Source organism: Mustela putorius, unplaced genomic scaffold (genome assembly GCF_011764305.1).
Source record: "Mustela putorius furo isolate JIRA1106 unplaced genomic scaffold, ASM1176430v1.1 tig00003867_pilon_pilon_pilon, whole genome shotgun sequence".
NCBI lineage: Eukaryota > Metazoa > Chordata > Mammalia > Carnivora > Mustelidae > Mustela > Mustela putorius.
This window is the reverse complement of record NW_025422019.1, coordinates 19145105-19168983: the sequence shown is the minus strand read 5'-3', so window position 1 is coordinate 19168983 and position 23879 is coordinate 19145105. Positions and strand designations below refer to the sequence as shown.

The 23879-nt window shown below is 36.9% G+C and overlaps 1 protein-coding gene across 1 annotated transcript in view; it reads right to left on the bottom strand.

Annotated features, from left to right (window-relative positions):
• Positions 1-23879, bottom strand: part of THSD7B (thrombospondin type 1 domain containing 7B) — a 730694-nt gene that overhangs the window by 168956 nt on the left and 537859 nt on the right. The window contains exon 14 of the mRNA XM_004774248.3: positions 17576-17754. Coding sequence (XP_004774305.2) covers positions 17576-17754 — 179 coding nt within the window. The remainder of the gene's footprint in view (positions 1-17575; positions 17755-23879) is intronic.

Below are 23879 nucleotides of genomic sequence, written 5' to 3'. Positions count from 1 at the left end.
GTTTGAGGGAGGGCGGCAGATGAGGGAATGGGACAAGCAAGCTCCCTCCTGAGAAGCCCAACACTGGGCTTGATTCCAGGACTAGAGATCACATCCTGAGCCAAAGTCAGAGGCTCAACCAACTGAACCACCCAGGTAACCATCCCCCGCCCCCCCTTCCCCCACAAAAAGCCTTTTAGATGAAACTGATTTCTTTCCTATTTCAATTGAAATAATTTAGTAAGTGTTCTACAAATTTCACTCTGGCATTAAGACAAGCAATTAATATTCATGAACAACAACTATGTACCATAAACAAAGCACTACAAAATGGGCAGCAGAATGACTAAATTAAGACCTTTAACTCAAACACCTGCAGATTCTGGGCATGTGACATAAATACATAAAATAATCTCCATATAAAAATATTCTTCAAAGTCTCCACATTATTTTTCCGTCAGTCATGTTATTTTTCACAGAAACTTCAATTCTAAGAGTATGGCTTTCATTGTAAAACTGTCATAAGAAAGCAGTAACACAAGTGTCATCACAAAGAGTCATGGACCCTACTGTCTCTGGCTTCTTCCCTGAGTTCAGAGAAACTCTCTCTGGCCCTGTTCCAGCTGGACCTCTTCCTTATGGTGAAGAATCTGCAGAGGCAAAGAAGGGACTGTGGCTCTAGGTGGTCTGCTCTGTGCCTCCTTCTAGCATCTGTTAGACCACCTTCCAAAAGCCTGAACTCCAGAAGTCTCTGGCACAAATATTCCTCAAAAAAACTAAAACTTGAGCTACTCTATGATCCAAAGAAGAATATGAAAACACTAATTCAAAAGTATATATACAACACTAAACATAGGTTCATTTAATCATTACTCATAATAGCCAAATGATGAAAGCAGCCCAGTGTCCACTGATAGATGAAGAAGAGGTGGCATATATATACAATGGAATACTATTCAGCCATAAAAAGGAAAATCTTGCCATTTACAACAACATGGATAGGTGTACAGGGTACAATGCAAAGCAAAATTAGTCAGAGAAAGACAAATACCATATGATTTCATTCATATGTAAAATTTAAGAAACAAAGCAAATGAACCAAGGGGGGAAAAAAAAGACAACTCAAAAAACCAGACTCTTAACTATAGAGAACAAACAAATGGTTACCCAAGGGGAGGTGGGGGGATGGGTGACATAGTTGAAGGGGATTAAAGAGTACACTTGTGATAAGCACTGAGTAATGCATGGGACAGTTGGATCACTATATCGTGCACCCAAAACTAATACAGCATTTTATGTTAGCTACACTGGAATTGAAATTAAAAATAAATAAATAAAATAAAGAGCAGTAAAAAATACTTCTTTGCCAAATGAGTTTGAGTTTCTTTCATAAGTTAGGTCTCTTCTCTATGTTTATTCTCCTGACGGATGGGACCCATCTCTCTCTGCACGTTAAGTACCCTTAGACCTGAAGGATAGCCATGGGGTGCTGGACTGTAGTGGACAGAGCATGTACTAATAGTGGGACAGCGTTGGGGCCAGAAAAGCACAAGGACAAAGCATGGGCTGAAGACTGGCTCTCCTGATAGCACCACTTCCATCCCAAATGTAAACTTAGCCTTCTGGGTTGTTACAAAAGTCTATTTGTTAAGGGAGGAGTAGATGACATATTTCATCTCCCTCCCCCCGCCGATACAACATATTTTATACAATAGTGTGTTGCCCTGATTTATAACCTGATTATCAAAACATGAAATGTGGGTAACTGTATGCTCTTGCCAGGCTGCCACTATTAAGGGATGAGCCTGGTTATGAATGTTGGCCTAGGTGCAGGGCAGGCCTAGGGGACAGGGAAAGAAGATGACCAGAATACCTGGTAGCAGACACGGATCGGTCCAAATAATGAACTTGGCAGTGGATAACTTTCCAAGGGACAACCAGATTATAACATCTGGATGTGAAGAAGGTATGTTATACGGTGAGGTTTCCAAAAACCTTCTCCCCAAATCCTCACCAGTATCACTATTAATTGCAATGCTAATAATAACAGCTGCTACTTACAGAATACCTAATGCAAAGCCAGGCATATAATGTTGACTGTGTTATTGCCATGTCATTTATACTTTCAAGATTTTCTTATCTGTGGGAAAGCTTTGGAACTCAACTGTCTATTTCTATTTAGCCAGTCCCGTTTATAATTCTTATCAAGAAATCTGCTTACACTTCTGCAGGGTGCTTGATTGTGGAACTGTAAAGTATGTGCATGTAGATTAGAAGAATTTACCTGATCTGTGGAGGGATTAAATCTTGGCACAAATGGTAATTAAGTGAGTTAATCTGCTTCCATATTGATTCCAAGCTTGTAACTCAATAACAGGCTCTGGGTGAGTGCAAGTTGAACCCTTTTGAGCAATATGGGCATCAGGCATGAAACTCTTCTTCTATGCCAATAAAGTGTCATCTCTTGATTATGACTCCTTTTATTGCTTTTCCATAACTCCTTCAAATGGTATTCTAGATGGGCTATAAAGTAGTTAATCAGAATAAATTAAAATTTGTACTTAGCACTAAAATGTAAATTAATTGTAGGTTTTCTCTCAAATCTAACCATTTTAAACATCTGGTATATATATTTTAGTGCTTCATTCACTCTAATGGTGATAATTTTAGCAAGTTGTTAAAACTACTTTTCACTTCCTCATCATAGCAGTTCAAAGGATGCAGCTAATGTATCAGCATCGAAGCATCTCTCACAAACTCATTAGAGAAACAACCAATCCTCTTTGGTTCATCATAAAGTAAAATAGAGCAGAACGTTATCATCTGCCCACTGCCAACCACACAATGAAACCACTGGCCTTACCGTGAAGAAAGTTTAAAGTTTTCAAGAATCAAGGACATTAAGTACAGAAAATTAATCTTTTCACTGCCATTTTTTATACTTCTGAATATCAATTTTCACCAGCTGTGATAGTTTCTTTTTTAACATCTGCTGGAGAGTGGAAAAGATGCATAGCGATTGTATTTAAGCATAGCAATACTTTTTTTTTTTTTTTTTGATGATTAAGGCCAACAGAATTATGGAAAATTCATGACTTGCAAATGATATAAATTATATAAAGATTGAAAATGCTCATAACTTACTTTTAATTAAGTAATAAGCCAGAACAGATTTTTCAGTAGTTTTGAGTAATGTGCATTGCAAATGACAGGCAATAATTCATGCAAAGAGGATCATATATTGAGTTCAAGATGTTCATATTTCATTTTTACATTGCAAAGCTGTTTCAATTCAGTTTTTTCTCTTAGAGCTTTGCTTATCCCCATTTTGTGTTAAATAGCCAACTTGACCAACTGTTTCCCCAAAATTATTCACTATTTTACTCAATTGTTTTTCTGGTTTGGCTTCTTAAATATAGAGGGCTTCGATCCTAATGCTTACAACACTGGGCTGAGAGCAAAGAAAGAATCCAGACAGATCTCTCTTCACATCATCAAATGTTCCATTTTCATAAATGATTTTCCCTGGACTTTACTGAACTTGTCATTTGTGCAGCTTCATATAGACACAGCTTCAGAGATCACATATAGAAAAATCACATTTTAAAAAGTAGACAAAAGTTGGCAATCCAGTTTTCAACAAAATGGTGTATGGATATACTGCTTATCTGATTTAAGTCTGCTTACTTATCAGGTAGGCTGAGGCACTGGAAGCTTGGTGATGCCAAATAACTTGTAAGACAGAATGATGCTCTTGCCAAAAAAGAAAGAAAATTTATCATGGAAGAGTAAAGGCAAATCAGGTAATTCATATTCTCATAAGGAAAGTTATTAGGTCATTTTTCTTCACACATAAGAGACTTTCAGATACTCGATTAAAAACATTTTTTCTGGGGGCGCCTGGGTAGCTCAGTGGGTTGAGCCGCTGCCTTCGGCTCAGGTCATGATCTCAGGGTCCTGGGATCGAGTCCCACATCGGGCTCTCTGCTCAGCAGGGAGCCTGCTTCCTTCTCTCTCTCTCTCTGCCTGCCTCTCAGTGTACTTGTAATTTCTCTCTGTCAAATAAATAAATAAAATCTTTAAAAAAAAACATTTTTTCTGTCTTAATATAAGTCTCAAAAGGTTACTTAAAACTATTTGTGCCTTATCAAATTAAATGTCAAAAAGAATAAACTTAGGAGCATACAGTAGGCATTTTAGTTGACTTCTCAAAACACATGGCACCCTAGGTGATTCTCCAGTCTAGGAAAGAGCTCCTCAAAGGCAATACATTAGCATCTCCAGGTGTTATCTGCAGACCCAGAGCTTGTTAAAATCCCAGTCTCCATCTCCTTACCCTCAGACCTACTCAGTCAGAGTCTCGATTTTAGCAAGTTAGGTCCCATGATTCTCAGACAAATGTAAGCACTGCCCGGCCACACAAGTGTCTCCAAAGTGGATTTTAGATGTGCCTGTAACATTGAGTCTAGGGGGTCTCAGGCCATTCACTCCTGCCATAGATAGCTTGAAACACATTCCAGTTTGCCAGAGGAGCATTACTGATTCCTATATGGGCCATGAAATTTTAAAAAAAGGTTAGAAAGTCCTTGATTGAGCTAATCAAGTTCATCCCATGACCCCTTCCAGAGATGGTTTAAGAATGGGCACAAAATCCAACTTCAGCCAATGAAGCACGAGATAGTCTTTTAGGGAGTGAAGGAGACTCAAGGAAAATTCTTTTGTTCCTAAGATCCCTCAAAGAGAGGCACTTTCTTATTCTTCTGGTTATTGCTGCATCAGGAGGCTATGCCTGAAACTGCTCATGTCAGTCCTCCTAAAATCCTGCTGATGAAATCAACACCAAAGACAACAAAGCAGACAGGTTGAGAGCAACTCTGTTCTTGATAACAAGGCTGAGCCACAGAACCAACCAGTCCTACCGCCTGCATCACCACTAGATTTATTACATGAGGTAATGTATTGCCTTATTTTTTTCAGCCAATTTGGGTTGAGGTTTAGGTTAGTTGCAAATCATCGTAAGACAGAGAAATAATGGATAATTTTGCTGATTGGGTCCAAATTGCTTCATGCATTTTTAAAGGTAAAGCAGTTCTGATACCACAATCATCTAGAGCATTATCTATAATTCTAACCATTCACTCGAGATTCCAGAAATACAAGTTCCCAGTGAAAACTGAGCAGTGGAGTTGAAATGAGTGTAAATGAGGTCTCCTCCTGGCACAGCATTTATTCTCAGTGTTTGCTGAGTGAATGAATGAATGATAGCACAGGTGCACAAAATTAAAGTTGCCTTTCAAAACATTTATAATTACCTTAAATTCCATTTGATTTTTACCTCTTCTCTTTCTGAAATCTACCAGGGCTCATTAAAAAATTACTGTTGCTAAGGAGTCCCTGTCAACATCATACACTTAGGTAATTTCACTGTCATATTTCTCTAGGTCTTCTCCCAGTGTACCTAGTTTTACGGCATGGAGATATACCCGTAATATTAGAATAATGCAAAGTAAAATATATTAACTACTATATCGCACCACTCCAAACCATGGGTCCATGCAGTATCTTATATTTTTCTACGTATTCAGGGGTATTTGCACAGCCAAGAGATAAGTCTCCTCACGCCTAAGGAAAAGGGATTTGCTGGAGGCCTTATGTTCATTTAAATCCTCTCCTAGAAGAGGTTACTTTCTCATGGTAAAGGTGGTATCTCCCTTACTGATACAGGGAGATTTATTGTCAGAAGAGAAGAGAGTGTTGCAGAATGTCAGAGTGTCCCTTACTTGTTTTCCTAGAGAATGAGGAGTATGTAGTATATGCTCGTGTCACTGATATTTCCTATGGACTTTCTCCATGAATATCCCAACTTTCTGGCCCTTCAAGGTATGAAAACCCTAGGCATGGGTTTTCAGAGTCTCTTAGAGTTCCCAACAAGCTTCTGCTTTGGTAGCTGCCATGTTTTCCGGCTTAATAACATCCCTCTTACTGATTTTTTCCCTTCCCTGAAGCACTTCTTCTTTTCTTAATGATGCTTCCTGCACTTGAGAAATTCTTGTTTTTGAATCCTATCTGAGGTCTGCTTCTGGGAGAACCTAATCTAAAACAGGGTCATCCCTTTTCAAGGTGCTCATCCAGAACCAGACTGTACATCTGTTTTAGGGGTAGCAAGGAGAGGCAGCCAAAAATTAAAATCAACAGTAAGTAGGGACATCATATAGTAGGAAAAGGAATACCGAAGAAGGGCAAATAGAAGAAGTGTGAGTAGAGAGGTGGTCAGGGAAGGCACCTTTAGAAAGTGAATGTGAGCTAAGACTTAAAAATATCAAAACACAAGGCACATGTCAAATGTCTTTTTAAATGAACAAAATGTAAACTTTTGGATCTGCAGTGACTTAAATACAATTATGTTCCCTTGCTCCAGAACAGAGCAAAGCAATAGCAATTTCACTCTGTGTTATTACCACTCTGCTTTATGACACATGGAACCTGCTGGCCTCCATCTGACATACTGTGCATTGGAGAGTCTGCTCAACTCAAACTTCTTCCTTAATATTGCTACTCAAATCAATTTACTTTCAGTTCCAAGGGTGACAAGATTGTTGTCTACTAGGTGGAACATGGCTTTGGACAACCCTTCTGCTATTAGAGAATATTCTTTGGAGGCAGACTTGGCAATTGTATCTGTACTTCCATGCTTTCAGCACAGGTCATAAGCACAGTGTCCCTTACCTTGCCATCCAAGAGAGATTTCTCACCAGGGAAGAAGCTGCAGCTCCAAATGGCCCCGGGAAGTCTATATGTAAATAGCAATGGAGTGGGACTTTAATCCAATGTGGAGGGAGTTTGATGAGTAGATTCCAGAGAGAAGGCAATACAGTAAATCCAAGTATCTAACATCATTAAAGAGTGTTTGGTGACTCCTAAGTTGAAAGTCCATTTTTGTTAAAGGACAGCATGTTAGACAATCACTTGATTGATATGATCAGCCTTAAAATGCGAGTGCCTCACTCTCTATGAGAAAGCCTGTATGAGGGCTATTGAGGAGACAGAAACATAGAAGTAGGGCTCCTTCCTCTGGACTCACAAGAAGCTTCCCTGGCCTGAGGGCCTTGCTGTCTTGGAAAGGACTCTGAGCTCAGAGACATGTGTTTCAGGCAATTTCATTAAATGTCTTATAAATTATATTACATAGTTTGCACTTTATCCCAAAGGTAACAAGAGATCTAAGAAAGGTTTTATGTACAACCAGACCCGTGATTTAGAAAGCTCATAGAGGCTGCTGTGTGAGGAATAGAGCAGAGGGGAGAAAAGGAGAGATCAGAGACTGCAGAAATGTGATGGTTATAATGGTTGTTTAGGAGAGAGGTGAGCAGAATTCAGGCAGGAGGCAGAACACTTGTTCTCTTTGGAAAGGCAGCTGTGGCTTAGGGGAAGACACCAGTCGCTGATCTGCTGTGATAGAACACATGCTGAGATAACACTTAATGTATCTGTACAACTTCCACACCCCTTTTCGTGGTGTCAGGCCATATTTCTAGAAGTATATACTGTCTGTGTTTAGGACAACTTGAGATAATTTAGAAGTTAAAAAAAAATGCCAATTCTCTACTGAAGTTGAATGTATAAGCATACCCAATGAAAGGAAGTATACTCTCAGGTATGTATTCAACAGAAATGCACACATATGAGCACCACAAGATGGGGATAGTCATAGCAGGGTTATTTCTAATAGCCCCAAATTCAGAACAAATCAAATATCCATCCATCAACAATAAAAATAGATAAGATGTGGTCTATACAATAATATGATATACCTAAAGACATAACAGAGCAATGGAAATTAAATATTAGCACAAATCACAACATGGATGCTGTCACAAACATGCTGAGGAGGAAACGACAGGCACAAAGAATATACAGTGCAGAATCCATTTATGTAAATTATTTTTACAATGAAAAAACTAACTTATAGTGAAGTGGTACAAAAATACGCCACCCTAAAATATGGCTGTTTGACAAATTATTTTAATCCAGTTATTTTTAAGAAACTCAACACAGGAGAAGTTTTGAAAACCAAGTATAAGTTACCCTGTTGTAAGAGATATTTACATATATGAAGGAAAACTTCATTTGTAAGGGTGCCTCTCTCTCTGTAGCAGGAAAGAGTGGGGGGATGACTCAATCTCTAGAATCTCTTATCAACAGAGAAACAACAACTTAAATACACATAACAACCTTACTTATGTTTACTGTGCTTTTCCCTACAACCTGCCATTACCCACTCCCCAGCCCCAACATCCTTTCTGTCTTTAGTTGAAGATGGTATTTAGGGTGATGACTTCTGGCCATTTGAGGGAGTTACTCCATATTTCTGGGTCACTCCCACATATACAGGAGATATACTGTGACTAAACTTTTGTTTTTATCCTCTTAATCTGTCCCAAATGATTTTAATTCTTAGACCAGCAAGAAGAACGTTGCAAGGTAAAGCAAAAATTTTTCCTCCCCAACAATAATGTTGGAAGTAGTAGTTCTATTTGGTGAGAGGAAGTGGGTAGTAAGAAAGGTGGAGCAAAAAGGGGCCATCTGAGATGTTGATAATATATGGTTTCCTGAAGCTGGTGGTAACTGAAAGGAAAGGTTCACTATGAGAAAATTCATAGAGCTCTACCCATCATGATTTGGCCATCTTTTTGTTATACTCCTTAAAATGTTAATAAAAATAAAGGTGCAAAGAATCACAAATTCATAGGAAATTAGTCACAAATATATAAAAAGTTATGTTCCTTTCTGCTACAAAAAAAAAAAAATGCGGTGCTGAACAGGATATTTAGAAATAAAATAAATTAGGCTTCCTGTACAGGAAGCAGTGACAGTAGCTTTACTATGTATCTAAGCTGAGTTATTACGACTAAAATATTTGACCACAAATGTTCAAGTAGCTAAATGTAAAAAGAGAAGGAATCTGCATAACTTAGTTCTAAAATGCAGTATTATATAGGTGAAAGCAAATGGAGTTGGAAACACAAATTATGTGTTAGAAACCGAGGAAAATACATCCTACCTAACATTTATCAAGCACACACTATTCTTCCAAAAGTGAGATAGAAGTTTGTATTTTCATTTTCTATTAATACAATAATTTCATGAGGTAGTTGGCATTATTATACCCATTGACAGATTATGAAGGTGAGACTCAGGTTAAATAATTTTCTCCTGTTCCCACAACTAGGAGATGACAGGGCAGCATTTGACCTCAGACCTGATTGACTCAACCTGTTGCATATATCAGTGGGTAGATTTGGGCAAGTCATTACACCTCTGTAAGCCTCAGTCTCCTCTTCTGTGAAGTGGTGGGGGGGGAGGTTGTAGACCTCATATTGCCAGACCCCCAGATTGGCTTTGAGTAGCAAACAAACTGGATGTGTTCACTGTTTGGATTCAAAAGGACAGGCTAGGTTAACTACGAAGAAAATCTTTTCCAGAGCTGAACTCAGCAGAAATGGTAGCCTCAGAGGCAAGAATCTCAATTATGGCAGCATTCACTAAGTTGCCTGATCAGGAGAACCAGTAAAAACAATCCATTGTTAACAAATACACATTCCTGGATCCACTCTAACTGTGCAGACCACAGTCTCCGGAGCAGGGTCCTGGGAAAGTATCTTTACACCACTTCCCACCCCCATGGTGGCTGTTCTATTCTTATGATCAGTAAAGGTTATGAAACAATTTATATGTAAACAGCAAATCATGGAACACTATATCAAAAACTAATGATGTACTGTACAGTGATTCACATAATAAAAACAAAACAATGAACTCTGGATTTCAAAATTCAGATAAGTTTCTCAAAGAAACTATTTTTATCCTGACTCTCAAGTCATGTAGGAAAAAAAATAAATAAATCATGATTCAATAAATGCTTTTCTGTAGGGGTCTAGTGTAGGATCCAGGCAGGATCTAGGTAACCAGCTTTCTGGTAACAATATTGGGATAAAGCTTGAAAGATCTAAAGGGTATAAACTTTAACTCATACGTAAATCCTGAAGATCTAATGCACAGCATAGTGATTATAATCGACAATGCTCTACTGTTAGCTTCAAAGTTGCTAAGAGATTAGATCTTAATTGTTCTCATCACAAAAAGGAAATGATAGTTATGTGACATAGGAGACATGTTAGTTAATGCCTTAATAATGACATTGCAAATATAAATGTATCAAATCAGCACACTGTACATCTTAAATGTATACAATATTATAAATTATATCTTAAAAAACAGATTAGTTTTTCTCAATTGAGAATGATATTTGTGGTGGGTTTTTCATAGATGGCTTTGATGATATTGAGGTATGTGCCCTCTATCCCTACACTTTGAAGAGTTTTGATCAGGAAGGGATGCTGTACTTTGTCAAATGCTTTTTCAGCATCTATTGAGAGTATCATATGGCAGATGAATGGATCAAGAAGATGTGGTATATATACACAATGGAATACTATGCAGCCATCAAAAGAAATGAAATCTTGCCATTTGCGACAACATGGATGGAACTAGAGCGTATCATGCTTAGCGAAATAAGTCAAGCAGAGAAAGACAACTATCATATGATCTCCCTGATATGAGGAAGTGGTGATGCAACATGGGGGCTTAAGTGGGTAGGAGAAGAATCAATGAAACAAGATGGGATTGGGAGGGAGACAAACCATAAGTGACTCTTAATCTCACAAAACAAACTGAGGGTTGCTGGGGGGAGGGGGTTTGGGAGAAGGGGGTGGGATTATGGACATTGGGGAGGGTATGTGCTTTGGTGAGTGCTGTGAAGTGTGTAAACCTGGTGATTCACAGACCTGTACCCCTGGGGATAAAAATATATGTTTATAAAAAATAAAAAATTAATTAAAATAAAACCAGATAATTAACAAGCCATTAATATCTTACTTTCAAATAGATAGTTTTGTTGTTTTTTTTTTTAAAGAAGGCACTATACTCCCATCATTTCAATTTTGTTTTCTGAAAGGTATGTTTATTATAACCAAATCTTGCGGTTAGAGTCAAAACCATGTTCTTTGAATACCTGAAAAAAAGAGGGAAGTTTCCATTTTGTATTTAAAGCTTAAAAGACTGACAGAATGATTCAAAAAAGATATGAAAAGTAGGTTCTGTCACTATTTTTCTACAAAAACACTTGAGAGCTTCTACTTTAAGTACTTGGTTAAAAAGACGGTTTTAGAAAATTGGAAACACAGATGATGTGATATCCTGCTGAAGCTGATGTTATCCAATGTAGTATTTCAGGACTTGAGGAGTTAAGAGACCAGGGATAATATGAGATATGGGAACACAGTGAAAGAGTTACAAAGACAAAATTTGACAAAATTTCCCTGTTCATAACTTTGTAGCTGTGCCCAGCCAATCCTGGATTCCTGCTTAGGAACAGTACAGGGGCTAAGGGCAGGCTGTCCCACTATGGGCTACTTTGGCAGGAAAAATTACTCTAAGCTGAAAGCAATCGAGACCCGATCAGCTCAAGAGAAATTTTGCACCTCCCTTAAACACACAGAAGGTCTTTCCCAGAATAAGGATCACTCTCAGAGATAATATTATCAAAGTGGTCCATCTGCATGGCAGGGCAAACATCTAATTACCAAACATCTGCTCTTCCTAGCACCCTATGAAATGTATTCCTTTCCCCTGAAGTCCCAGACTCCTACCCTTGGTTGAGAATGACATGTAGACCTCATATTGCCTATCCTTGGAATTTTCATATCTATGTGGATTCCCCATACATGCTCTACTAAGTTTGATTTTCTCCTGTTAATCTGTCTCAAGTCAATTCCATTCTTAATCCAGCTAGAAGGACCCTTGAAGAGGACATAATTCTTGTTCCCTGACAACAGCATTAGGAATACTTACCAAAGCAGCCTAATAAAGAACATTCTAGAGATACATAAGAACATCTGAATAACAAAAGTAATTTTGAGTATTTGCAGAGTAGCAATACCCAGTATCAAAACACAGTAAAATTCAAGATAGAGTGGACAACAGGCATAAGAAAATTGCTTTCATGAGTGATTCTGGCAGCTCTCAAGAAAAATGATCAAAGTTCCAAAAGATTTTAACAAGCCCGAGGGGCATTACTTTGGAATGATCAAGAATAGTTTATGTGTAGACACAAATGTGGGGGAAGAGAAATTTCTTACGAAAAACAATTTTTCTTCTAGACGGTGACAGGGCAAGAACAGAAAAGAAAAATTGCCTGTCCTCTGAGCTCTACTCAGCTCAATTAGTGAGATGTCACAACATGAGAGCAGTTTGGATTGGCAGACAGGCATAAAGGAAAAAAAAAAAAAAAAAAAAAAAAAAGGAAGAACACTGGCCCTTAGGAGCTGTTTTATCCTGCCTCTGAGATGGGAAGCAGTGTACCGCGTTTTGGAATAACTACTACTATATTAGAGAGAGGTGATGTGTTCTAGAGTATCTGCCCTATTAAATCCTCCCAAATAATCCTGAGGAATGAATCACTGTGCTTCCCTTAATTCTATGGCATATATTTCACACTTAAAACAAAGCCTTTTCAAAGGTGCAAACACCAACACCCCTCCCCACACAAGAATGGTACACCTGAATGTACTTAATCATGGATAAGCTTGGACTGCCTACCATTTTAATGCTCAAGAATAGGACTTCTTACTCCATTACAGTCTGGGTCTCTTGCCAAAATACTAAGTCCAAAGTGAGCAGGACACTGCCAGGAATGATTTGGACTAGCCTAGAATGAGTGGGAGTTGGGCTGGTCAAAAAGAAGCAAGAAGTCAAAACTGGTTAAGTCGAATTAAAGCTTATGTGTAGCCATATTTTTCAGGTAAACAGATATTCAGATAGAGTGACAGTTTCCACATCATAACATTTTGCTATTAGTTAACAAAGTAGTATTAAAATGAGCACAAGCTCTTTCTTTGTAGAAATATTTTTTTATCCACAAGCCTCTTCTAAGAAAGAAATATTCATGCTAAAATATTTCTATGCATCTTTGGAAAGAAAGTATTCTTTAAAACATTATTACCTTACTATGAAAAATAAAATGCACTATACTCATTTTCAAATTTAGATCACTTCTCTTTGGGGAGACGACAGACCTTTAAAATTGCAATTATTTATAAAAAAGCACACATATTTAATTTATATCCTCTCATTTAGTTGCAAACATAATCAAAACTCAAAAATGTATTTAAGTAGGCAACATATAGGGGCGCCTGGGTGGCTCAGCGGGTTAAAGCCTCTGCCTTCAGCCCAGGTCATGATCCCAGGGTTCTGGGATCGAGCCCTGCATCAGGCTCTCTGCTCAGTGCAGAGCCTGCTTCTCTCTTTCTCTCTCTCTCTGCCTACCTGTGTTCTCTGTCAAATAAATAAATAAAATCTTAAAAAAAAAAGTAGGCAGCATATATTTTTAAAAAGAATAGGTAATGAATCTCAATGTATCATCCCTCCCACCCCCATATACACTGTTAACACACAGATTTCCAACCAAAAACAAAATAGAACTTCCGGGAACTCTTGCCTTCAATCACGTGAAGAATTCATAAGGGGAAATAGAAGTCCAACAGAACTTTCATGTCCCTACATTTGAGCTTTTATTAAGGAGAATTTCAAAATAAAAAAATAGCAAAAATATAACGTTAAATAATTTACTCAACATATTATAGACTATAAAAATTTAAAATATATTATGTATTTTATTATGCACAGGAGAATCAAGGGCATCAGCCAACTGACCTGATAATCCAATAAACTATTTAGAAGTTTTCTGCCTTGATAAGAGTTTTGAGTAAACTACATGCCAGAACTATTTAGCATCACAAATATACTTAGCATAAAGCTATTCAAGTATTGCTGTCACTTTGGCAGTTCTAGAGAAAAAGCCATCACATTGATAGTTTCAGGTTTAAAAGGGATGCTTTTTATGAGAGATTATAAAAATTGATTCCACTGACAGGTTCAGAGCAGTGTATGAGCTTATGTACATAATACCAACCTTTTTTTTTTTAAATCACGGAGATTTCAGTGGGGATCCAACAGTCAGGAGTTTTCAGATCAATTTTGAAATACTCTTTGGGCAATTATAGTTTGGAGGTCCCTATGTCTTTCTTCTAGAAGGACTAGTGTTTTTGAGAATTTAAATGATACATCATAGCATAGGAGACCAGGGTTCTAACATTTTTTCTACAGAACTAGCCACCCACTTATCCAGAGAGAAGGCTTTTTTTTAAAATAAAGCATCTAGTAAACATCATTTGACAATACACAAGGTAGTGCACTAGGGGCTAGAATGAGTTACAAAAATAGAAAGACCTTGCCTTCACAAGACCTCCCATTCTACAGAGAAATGAAGAATGAATAAGCACATGTAGGTATGCTGACATTTACCCAGACATGTGCATTATATATACATATACACAAATTGTATATATGTTTACATATATATTTATTAACTGTCTGTTTGGCTCAATCTGACATATTCAGAATTTTCCTTTTGTACAGGTACTGAAGATATATGTGCCTCTCTTACTGCTAAAATTTGGGTTAGATGTTTTTCTAAGCACTTACTTATGTGAACAGAACAGAGAGTACTAACCTGGTTCTAAAAATAGGAAAGTAAATCTAAACCCGAGAACTAATTGGAAAGGAGACACATAACCTAAAGCCAGTAGTGAAACTGAACTTTACAAAAAAATGCTCTGTGGGTGTAGCTCTAACTAGATCATATTTCCAGCTTAGGAAAACATATAGCCATCTTTTCTAAAGAAAACTTGCCATAAATAATGGAAGTTGGGGAATATTTCCTCAATAATGAAAATTCCTGCCAACCCAATTTATTTTCAGAGGAGTTAAGAAATTATGGGTAACTTTCAACAGTTTTCTATATAGTACGTAACATGCACACATACATACCTCACACAAGAGGCTCTTATATTTAAGAGCGAATATATAATGAAGTCAGCAAAGATTGGTTTCCACAAATCTACTCCCAGGTAAAAAGTGTGCTTGCTTTAGAAAAGAAATTGCTCTAAGGAGAATTTCTTCTAAATTTACAATTTTTTTTTTTTTTTTTTTTAAATAACAGTATTCTTCCTTGCCGTTCAGAGACTTACAGGTAGAGAGGGAAGCCTTATTACCTAATGCCCCTATCAATTAAATTATGTTAAAATACAAAGTATAGATTAGGGTGAAGTTTTTCAATTCAAGTTGAATTAAGGCACACTCATGCTAGACATCTGAAACCTCTTTATAGCAGAACACATACCACATACCACACTAAGTTTGATTTCTCCTCATTAAAAGCCAGGATTCGTTTTGGAGCATAGCAAACAAATGTCTCTGGAATGCTAATATTCCCTTTTTGAAACCAAGAGTTAGAAATACCTCTTGCAGACAGCCCCATCCTCACATATTTTTACTTATGGAATTTACCTAAGTTATTCTTAAAGTTGGGTTCAATTCTTTTTTCAGCTTGTACTACTTCTTAAGGTTACCAGTTTCATGTCAATCAAGCGTTCTGAGAAAGTTTCCTTTAAGTCAAAACAAGTTGACAATTATCTTTATCTTATTCATACTCTCAAATTTGATAGACATACTTCTACACATTTGCCTTTGCATACTGAAAATAGAGTCTTGAAGTCTGCACTCCAGTGAAGTCCCTTTAATCCCTTGGTAATTTCCTAGTTCATAAAATTAGCATATTAAAAATCGGTGTTTAACGTGTTATTAAGGCTTAGCTCTCATTGAAAGTTATGAGAAAGAATAACTACCATGTATTGTTTATAAATGCTTAGTAGTTATTTTTCTTTTCTTTTATTTTTTTAATTTATTTGACAGACACCTCACAAGTAGGCAGAGAGGCAGACAGAGAGGGGGAAGCAGGTTCCCTGCCCAGCAGAAAGCCTGATGTGGGCCTTGATCCAAGGATGCTGGGATCATGACCTGAGCAGGAAGGCAGAGCTTTAGAGCCACCCAGACACCCCAGTTATTTTCCTTTTTAAATGTCTGGAAAATCCCCTAGGGAGGGGGAAAGAGTCCTCATACACAGAATTCACTAGAAAAATTTTCCTTGTATTCATAAACCTGTCTTACACCTTTCTTTGTACTAAAGCAAGGCTTATTATCTCCTTAGACCATCTTTGCTCTGATTGTTGCTCTCCTGTTTTTATTAATCATATTGTAATATTTCGCCTCACCAAACTACAATATTTGTAAAGTTTTGGGGGTTTCTTTGTTTTTACAATCTCTATGTTGATTTTATGATTTTCTGCCTTGTCTTCCCCCATAGGTTTGTAATAGTTTTGAGAGAAAAAACTATGGTCACTATCTAACTGCATAATCTTAAAAAAAAAAAAAGAGAGAGAGAGAGAAGAGAGAAAAATTAAAATACTCTGCCATCTTAGAACATAACTATTTTTTGGTGGAATGGTAATTTTTCACTTTTCAGTGAATTATGGGTCTTAACAAAACTTATGAGAAAAATATCTAGGATGTTGGCCTTAATTGACACATGGTATCTACTTGCATGTCTGTATGCATTCAAATTAATTAAGAATGGAAATATGGATTTCCATTCCATTAAACAATCTGTATGGAAGTCTAATCAAAAGGGGGATCAGAAAGTCTAATCAAAAGGGCAGAAATTAATAGAATTAGTAATTGAAGCCTGTGCATGCAGCTATTCTGTTAAAATAGCTGCATGATTAGAAAGGAACTATATATACATATAGGACTCCTTTCACAACTTTAAGAATAAAGAATTTTCAACAATCAACATGTGCGCTAACTATTCAATTGATTAAAAAATACATCTGTCCAAATCTGATAACCACTATATAATCATGAGAGAAATTTGAGGTCTTTATTAAAATTCTTAACTAAATCTTAGACTGTTACATGGGTAAAGGCAACTAACATACTCTAATCAATTTTGCCGAGGATGGCAATTTTACTAGACATCTGTATGGAAGGGTATACTCCAAATTCTATTTATGAAAATAGCTTTGACTTTTTGGGTAACAAGTAGAGAAATAGCTTAGAAAAGATATGAAAAAAACTGGAAACTTTAGTGAGGTTGAGAAGAAAAAAATAGATGAAGAGTTTGGTGAAGGAAAAGAGTACCCCATTTTTGGAGTACATGGATGAAACCATTAACTACTTACTGCCATAAAGTACTTGACATTCTCCCAACATTAGTATTTATATATATTTTTAGTATTTATATTTAAACACACACACACACAAACACAAATCACTTTTATAATATGAATAGTCAAGTTATACTTCAAGACCATACAAAACCAGGTGGATTATTTTTCATACACATTATCATTGCCAGTAATACCAACTTGGTCTCTGCATTACCTAGGAGTGGACAAGACCTCCATTACTAACTCTCTTATATTACTCTATGTCCTCCTAACCCCTCTTTTGAACTTGTGATAACTTTTTATGAGTTATTTATAGCAAGAGAATGACTTCCATTTCCAAAGGAAGTAATCAAGTGAGTAATTTTTTAGTTGTTTTTTTTTTGTTGTTGTTGTTGTTGCTTCATGTACTTTACCTGATTCTTGAGATCCAGTCTGGGACATGGGCGACCTCCATTGTAAGGTTTTTCTTTTAGCCATTTGGACCGAATTCGCACTCCAATCCCACAAGATGAGCTGCAAGACCCCCAACTAGACCAGTCGCTTAACTTGCAATCAAATGGGCATGGGATGACACACTCTTCTTGAATATAACCTGAAAGAAAAAGATTTATGTGAAGGGAGGAAAATCTAGGCAAAATGTACTGATCAAATTTACCTCTTTATAGAAAGTAAAGAGTCACAGCTCAGATTGTTCAACAACATCGCTGCAATGGCTTCAGTGATTTTCTATTCAAATAAACAGACAATGGTTTAAGAAATAGGTAATATAGTCACATCTGCATTCCAAATTTGTGCCATCTTATCACTTTATAGCCAATTCTTGGAGGGAAGAGCAAAGAAAATGCAGTTACTCCTATTTTCTGTTAGGAAGAAATAAATTATCGCAGGGCTAATGATGGCACTATCTCCCCTCACTGAGCCTTATGTTCTATAATTCCCACAACTCACCATCTGGAATCAGGGTGCATAAAAGAATGCACCTTTTTTAGTATTTGTGATCTGCAAAGTTTTCACTAAAAGAGCTCTTGATTCTTACTTCCAGGTAGTGTGGCTTGGAGTTGGGAGGAGGAGAGACAGTGGACCACAAATTAGGAGAAGCAGGATATTATACCAACTAGAGGAACGGTGAAAAGTTCCATGATGATATTGACTGGAATCAAGAGACATGGGTGGAAACGCACAGGTAGATGCTCTAGTTATCGGGACTTATTCCTGTCCCAGCCCACTTCCTGCTATAGTCTTTTTCTGGACGATCCCATTATTTAACTATCGCCTCCACTGATCATTACCAAATATTTATTTCCAATTCCAACCTTACTGACTTTTCTAAGACCTACTGGTCCACTCTAATTGGATGCCTGATTATCTCCAAATTCAATATATCTAAAAGTGAGGCCATCAATTTCCTTTAAAGAAAAAAAAAAAAAGAAAGAACGAAAGAAAGAAAAGAAAAAAGCTAATTCTCTTGTATCATTCATCTTAACTAAGTGCAACCTATCTGATCCCTGTACCCTGGTGTCCATGCCTGTATAATTTTATCCCTTTAAGTTTGGGTAGAACATTTGACTATAATAGAATTCCATTCCCATGATTAGGTTATAATATATAGTAAAAAGTGAGGAACTTCACCAATATAATACATCAAATTAGTATCAAATTTTGAGCCCTGAACTCATGACCTCTGTGGACATACCAGATCTACATGCAGTTATACAGCAATTCCTCCTGGAGGACTGTGAGCTAACTAAACAACTTCTGCACAACTAAAAAGAGACCATGTAGAGAATGCAAGACAGCTGTGACACAGTAACTAAAGAAACCGCCATGCCTAGTGCTGTGAAGTACAGTGAGAAAGGATAGTACTGAGGGACCATAAATGGGTTCGTCTATCCGGGGCACAGACACAAACAAGCAAACAAACAAACAAGGTTTTAAAAAGCACTAGAATGAAAAGAAAATAGCCTTAGAACCTTGTCAAGTAGAAAACTGCTAGAACTCTCTCCAGGTTGGAGAGGCTGGCTAGGATCACAGTGATATTCCCCCTCTATCCTCCGGATAGGAGGAGGGTCCAGGCATCCTAGCCAGACTACCACTTCAGCAACCCCTGGGCCCCTAGCCCACACCAGCCCCAGATGCCCTTGGGGCACAGAAAAGGCCACAAGTTAAAAGAGTAACTAGAACATAAAGGATCCAGCCTTAGATCTCTGCCATACAATGGGAAGGCTGCTGGAAATCTCTCCAGGTTGGAGGGCCTGGCAAGTGCCACAGTTTATTTACTCCTTCCATCTTGATGATGTGGACAAAAATGGGATCCAGGCACCACAGCTGGTGAGCCTATTGCCTCTAACCAACACTAGCCACAGCTGTCCCATCAAGGAGGCCCCAGGGCAGCCCATACTGAGATACACCTGGTCAGTACTCACTATAGCTTCAGTTATCTTTCTGAGGTGGTGTAAGCACAAAGCACCCCAGAACACTCCAGGTCTGCACCACTTACGCACTATATAATTTGGCAGGGGGAGCCCTACCTGGAGTGCTTTGGGAGCACCTGGGCCACTTCCACCTCAGCTCCAGCCATTGTGCCAGGATGCCTTGGGTGTGAAGTACCATGGGGGACACAGCCCATGCCCATATAGCCTCCAGTCATCCCACCAGGGTGCCCCTTCTGTGCAGAGTGCCCTGAAACACCCAAGCTTACATCTACTTCAGTTCAGCTGTGTTTCCAGGACAGTCCCAGCCTGGAGGGTCCCAGGATCCCCAGCCCACCACAGCCACAGCTCCAGCAGTGAAAGTCACCAGATATACCTCTAGTTTAGGCGAAGTAGCTGTTTTACCAAATTCATATAAACAAAGTCAAGCAAATGGGAAGACAGAGGACAATTTCCCAAATGGAAAAACAAGGCAAAACCTCAGGAAATGAACTAAGTGATGTGGAAATGTGCAATATGCTTGATAAAGAATTGAAAGTAATGGTCATAAAGATGCTCACCAGACTAAAGAGAAGAGTGAATTAACTCAGGGAGAACTCCAACAAAGAAACGGAAAACATAAAAAATAACAATCAGAGTTGAAGAATACAATAACTGAAATGAAACATACCCTGAGGGGATCAAAAGAATGAATCAGTGGTCTGGAAGACTGGGTAATGGAAAGTGACCAAACTGAATAGCAAAAAGACACAGGAAAAAAAAATGAGAATAGGTTAAGGGATCTTTTGGACAGTATCATGTAAACTAATGTATGTATTATATGGAATTCCAGAAGGAGAAAAAAAGAATAAAAGGGGCAGGAAACTTATTTGAAGAAATAGTAACCCAAAAATTTTCCTAACCTGGGGAAAAAGAGATATTCAGTTTCAGGTAGTATTAAAAGCCTCAAATAAGATGAATCCAAGGAGGTCTACACCATGACACCCAAAAATAAAAGTGGCACAGATTAAAAATAAAGAGAATTTTAAAAGCAGCAAGAGGGGAGCAACTATTACGCACATGGGAATTCCCATAAGACTATCAGCTGATTTTTTTTTTTTTAAAGAAACTTGGCAGGCCAAGAAAGAGTGGCAAGATATATTCAAAGCACTAAAAGGAAAACAAAACAAAACCTACAACTAAGAATACTCTATCCAACAAGATCATCATTCAAAATTAAAAGAGATAGTCTTTTCCAAACAAAAAGTCAAAAGAGCTCATCACCACTACACTTACCTGAAAAGAAATGGTAAAGGAGCTCTAAGTGAAAAACAAAAAGTCATAAAGAGTAAAAAAAATGAAAGAAAAGGGGACTCATAATAAAAAGATGTAAAATATGACAACATATACATGAACTATAGAGCAGGGAGTAAAAATGTTCTTTTAGAATGTGTTGAAGCTTAAGTGACCACCAACTTAATATAGACTGCTATATATTTAGGATGCTATATATGAACGTCTGGTAATCACAAACCAAAAACTTCTAATAGATACACACACATACACACACACACACACACAAACACACACACAAAAAAAAAAAAGAGGAAAAAAGCCAAACAGAAGACTATAAAAAGTCATTAATCACAAAAGAAAGGAACAGAGAAGTATGTAAACAACCAGAAAACAATTAAAAAATGGCAATAAGTACCTAACTATCAATAATTACTTCCAAAGTAAACGAGCTAAATGCTGTAATAAAAAAATGTAAGTTAACTGAAGGGATGAAAACCAAGCCCCAACTATAAGTTACCTGTAAAAGACTCACTATAGACACATACGAACAAAAAGTTAATGGATAAAAAAAGATATTCCATGCAAATTGAAGAGAAAAAAAAGCTGACTTAGCTGTACTTATATTAGACAAAGGAGACAAAGATTGTATCAAAAGACAACAAAAATACGACACAATGATAAAGGGATCAATCCAGTAAAAAGATAATGATTGTACAAATTTATGTATCCAAAATTTGAGCACACAAATACAAAAAGTGAATATTTGAAGACATAAAAGGAGATACTGACAGTAATACAATAGAAGTAAGGTACTTTATCATCCCACTTACATCAATGGATAGATAATCCATGTAGAAAAAAAAAAATCAATAAAGCAGCAGTGACTTTGAATGACACATTAGGCCAAACGGACTTAAGATGTACACAGAAAATGTCACCCCAAAACACAATACACGTTCTTTTCAAGGGCCCGTGGAACATTCTCCAGAATAGATGTATGAGGTCACAAAGCAGGTCCCCCCAAATTTAGGAAGATTGAAATCTTATCAAGTATCTATCTTTCCCAAACCCAACAGTATAAAACTAGAAATCAGTTATAAGAAAAGGACTGGAAAAAGGTACAAACATGGAAGCTAAATAAAATGTTATTCAACAACTAGTGAGTCAATGGACAAATCAAAAAAAAAAAAAAAAAGAAGAAGAAGTTTAAAACCTGAGACAAATGAAAATGAAAATGTAATAGTCCCAAAGCTTTTGAACATAATGAAAGGTATCCTAACGGGAAATTTGTAGTGATACAGGTGTACCTCAAGAAACTAACAAACAAGCAAGCAAACAAAACCAAATGATCTAATCTTTGTCGAAAGGAACCAGAAAAAGAACAAAGTCAGTCTAAAGTTAGAAGGAAGGAAATAATAAGAGCAGAAGCAAATGAAATAGAGACAAAAAGAAAAATAGAAAAGATAAGTGAAACCTAGGAGTTGGTTCTTCAAAAAGCAAAATTGATGAACTTTAGCCATACTACAAAGAAAAAAAAATTAAAAAGACCCCAAATAAATAAAATCAGAAATGAAAGGAGGAAGTGACAACTGATACCACAAATACACAAAGGATCATTAGATTATAGGCCAACAATCTGGACAACTAGAAGAAATGGGTAAAGCTTAGAAACATAATCTTCGAAATGCAAATCAGGAAGAAATTGAAAAATCTAAACAAACTATGAGGAACAAAACTAAATCAGTCATCAAAAAATTTTAAACAACAACACTATGAGACAAAAGTTCAGGATCAGACGTATTCATAGGTAAATTTTACCAAACATTTAAAGAATAGTTAATACATACTCCCCAAATTAATCCCCCCCCAAAAAAAAGAGGAAGAAAAGATTGAAAATACATTTTGCAAGCATAGCATTGTCCTGATACCAAAACCAAATGCATTATAAAAAACAAAAAAGAAACTACAAGCCAAAATCCCAATAAATGTGGATACAAGAATCCTCAACAAAATATTAAGAAATTGAATTTAATAATACATTAGAAAGATCATTCGCCATCATCTAGTGGTATTTATTCTGGAGATGCAATGATGGTTCAATATCCACATATTATTCAATGTGATACACCACATCAACAAAACATAAGATAAAAATGATAAGGTCTTAATACAAACAGAAAAAGCCTTTGATAAAATTCAACATCCATTCATGATAAAAAACTTGCAAACTTACAAAGTGGTTTTTAGGGAACATACTTCATCATAATTAAGGCCAGAACAGACATCATACTCAACAGTGAATAACGGCTTATATGTAATATCAGGAAAAGAGACAAGAATGTCCATTCTTGCTAGCTTGATTTAACATGGTACTAGAAATACTAGTCATAGCAGTCAGACAAAATAGGTGCCCAAATTGCTAAGAAAATATGAAACCTTCACTATTTGCAGATGGCATGACATTATACATATAAAACCTTTAAAAAGGCAGCAAAAAACTCTTCGAACAAATGAATTCAGTAAAGTTGTAGGGTATGAAATGTATAGAAATCTGTTGTGTTTCTTACATTAACAGCAAAGTAGCAGAAAGAGAAATTAATAATCCCATTTACAATTACACCAAAAAGCACAAAATACGTTTATTCTTCTCGTACGAAAGAAGATGGGATTGGGATGGAGACAAACCATAAGTGACTCTTAATCTCACAAAACAAACTGAGGGTTGCTGGGGGGAGGGGGTTTGGGAGAAGGGGGTGGGATTATGGACATTGGGGAGGGTATGTGCTTTGGTGAGTGCTGCGAAGTGTGTAAACCTGGTGATTCACAGACCTGTACCCCTGGAGATAAAAATATATGTTTATAAAAAATAAAAAATTATATATAAAATTTAAAAAAAAAGCACAAAATACGAATTAACTGAACCAACAAGGTGAAATACTTATACTCTGAAAACTATAATGATGAAAGAAATTGAATATGATACAGACTGGAAGATTTACTATGCTCATGGACT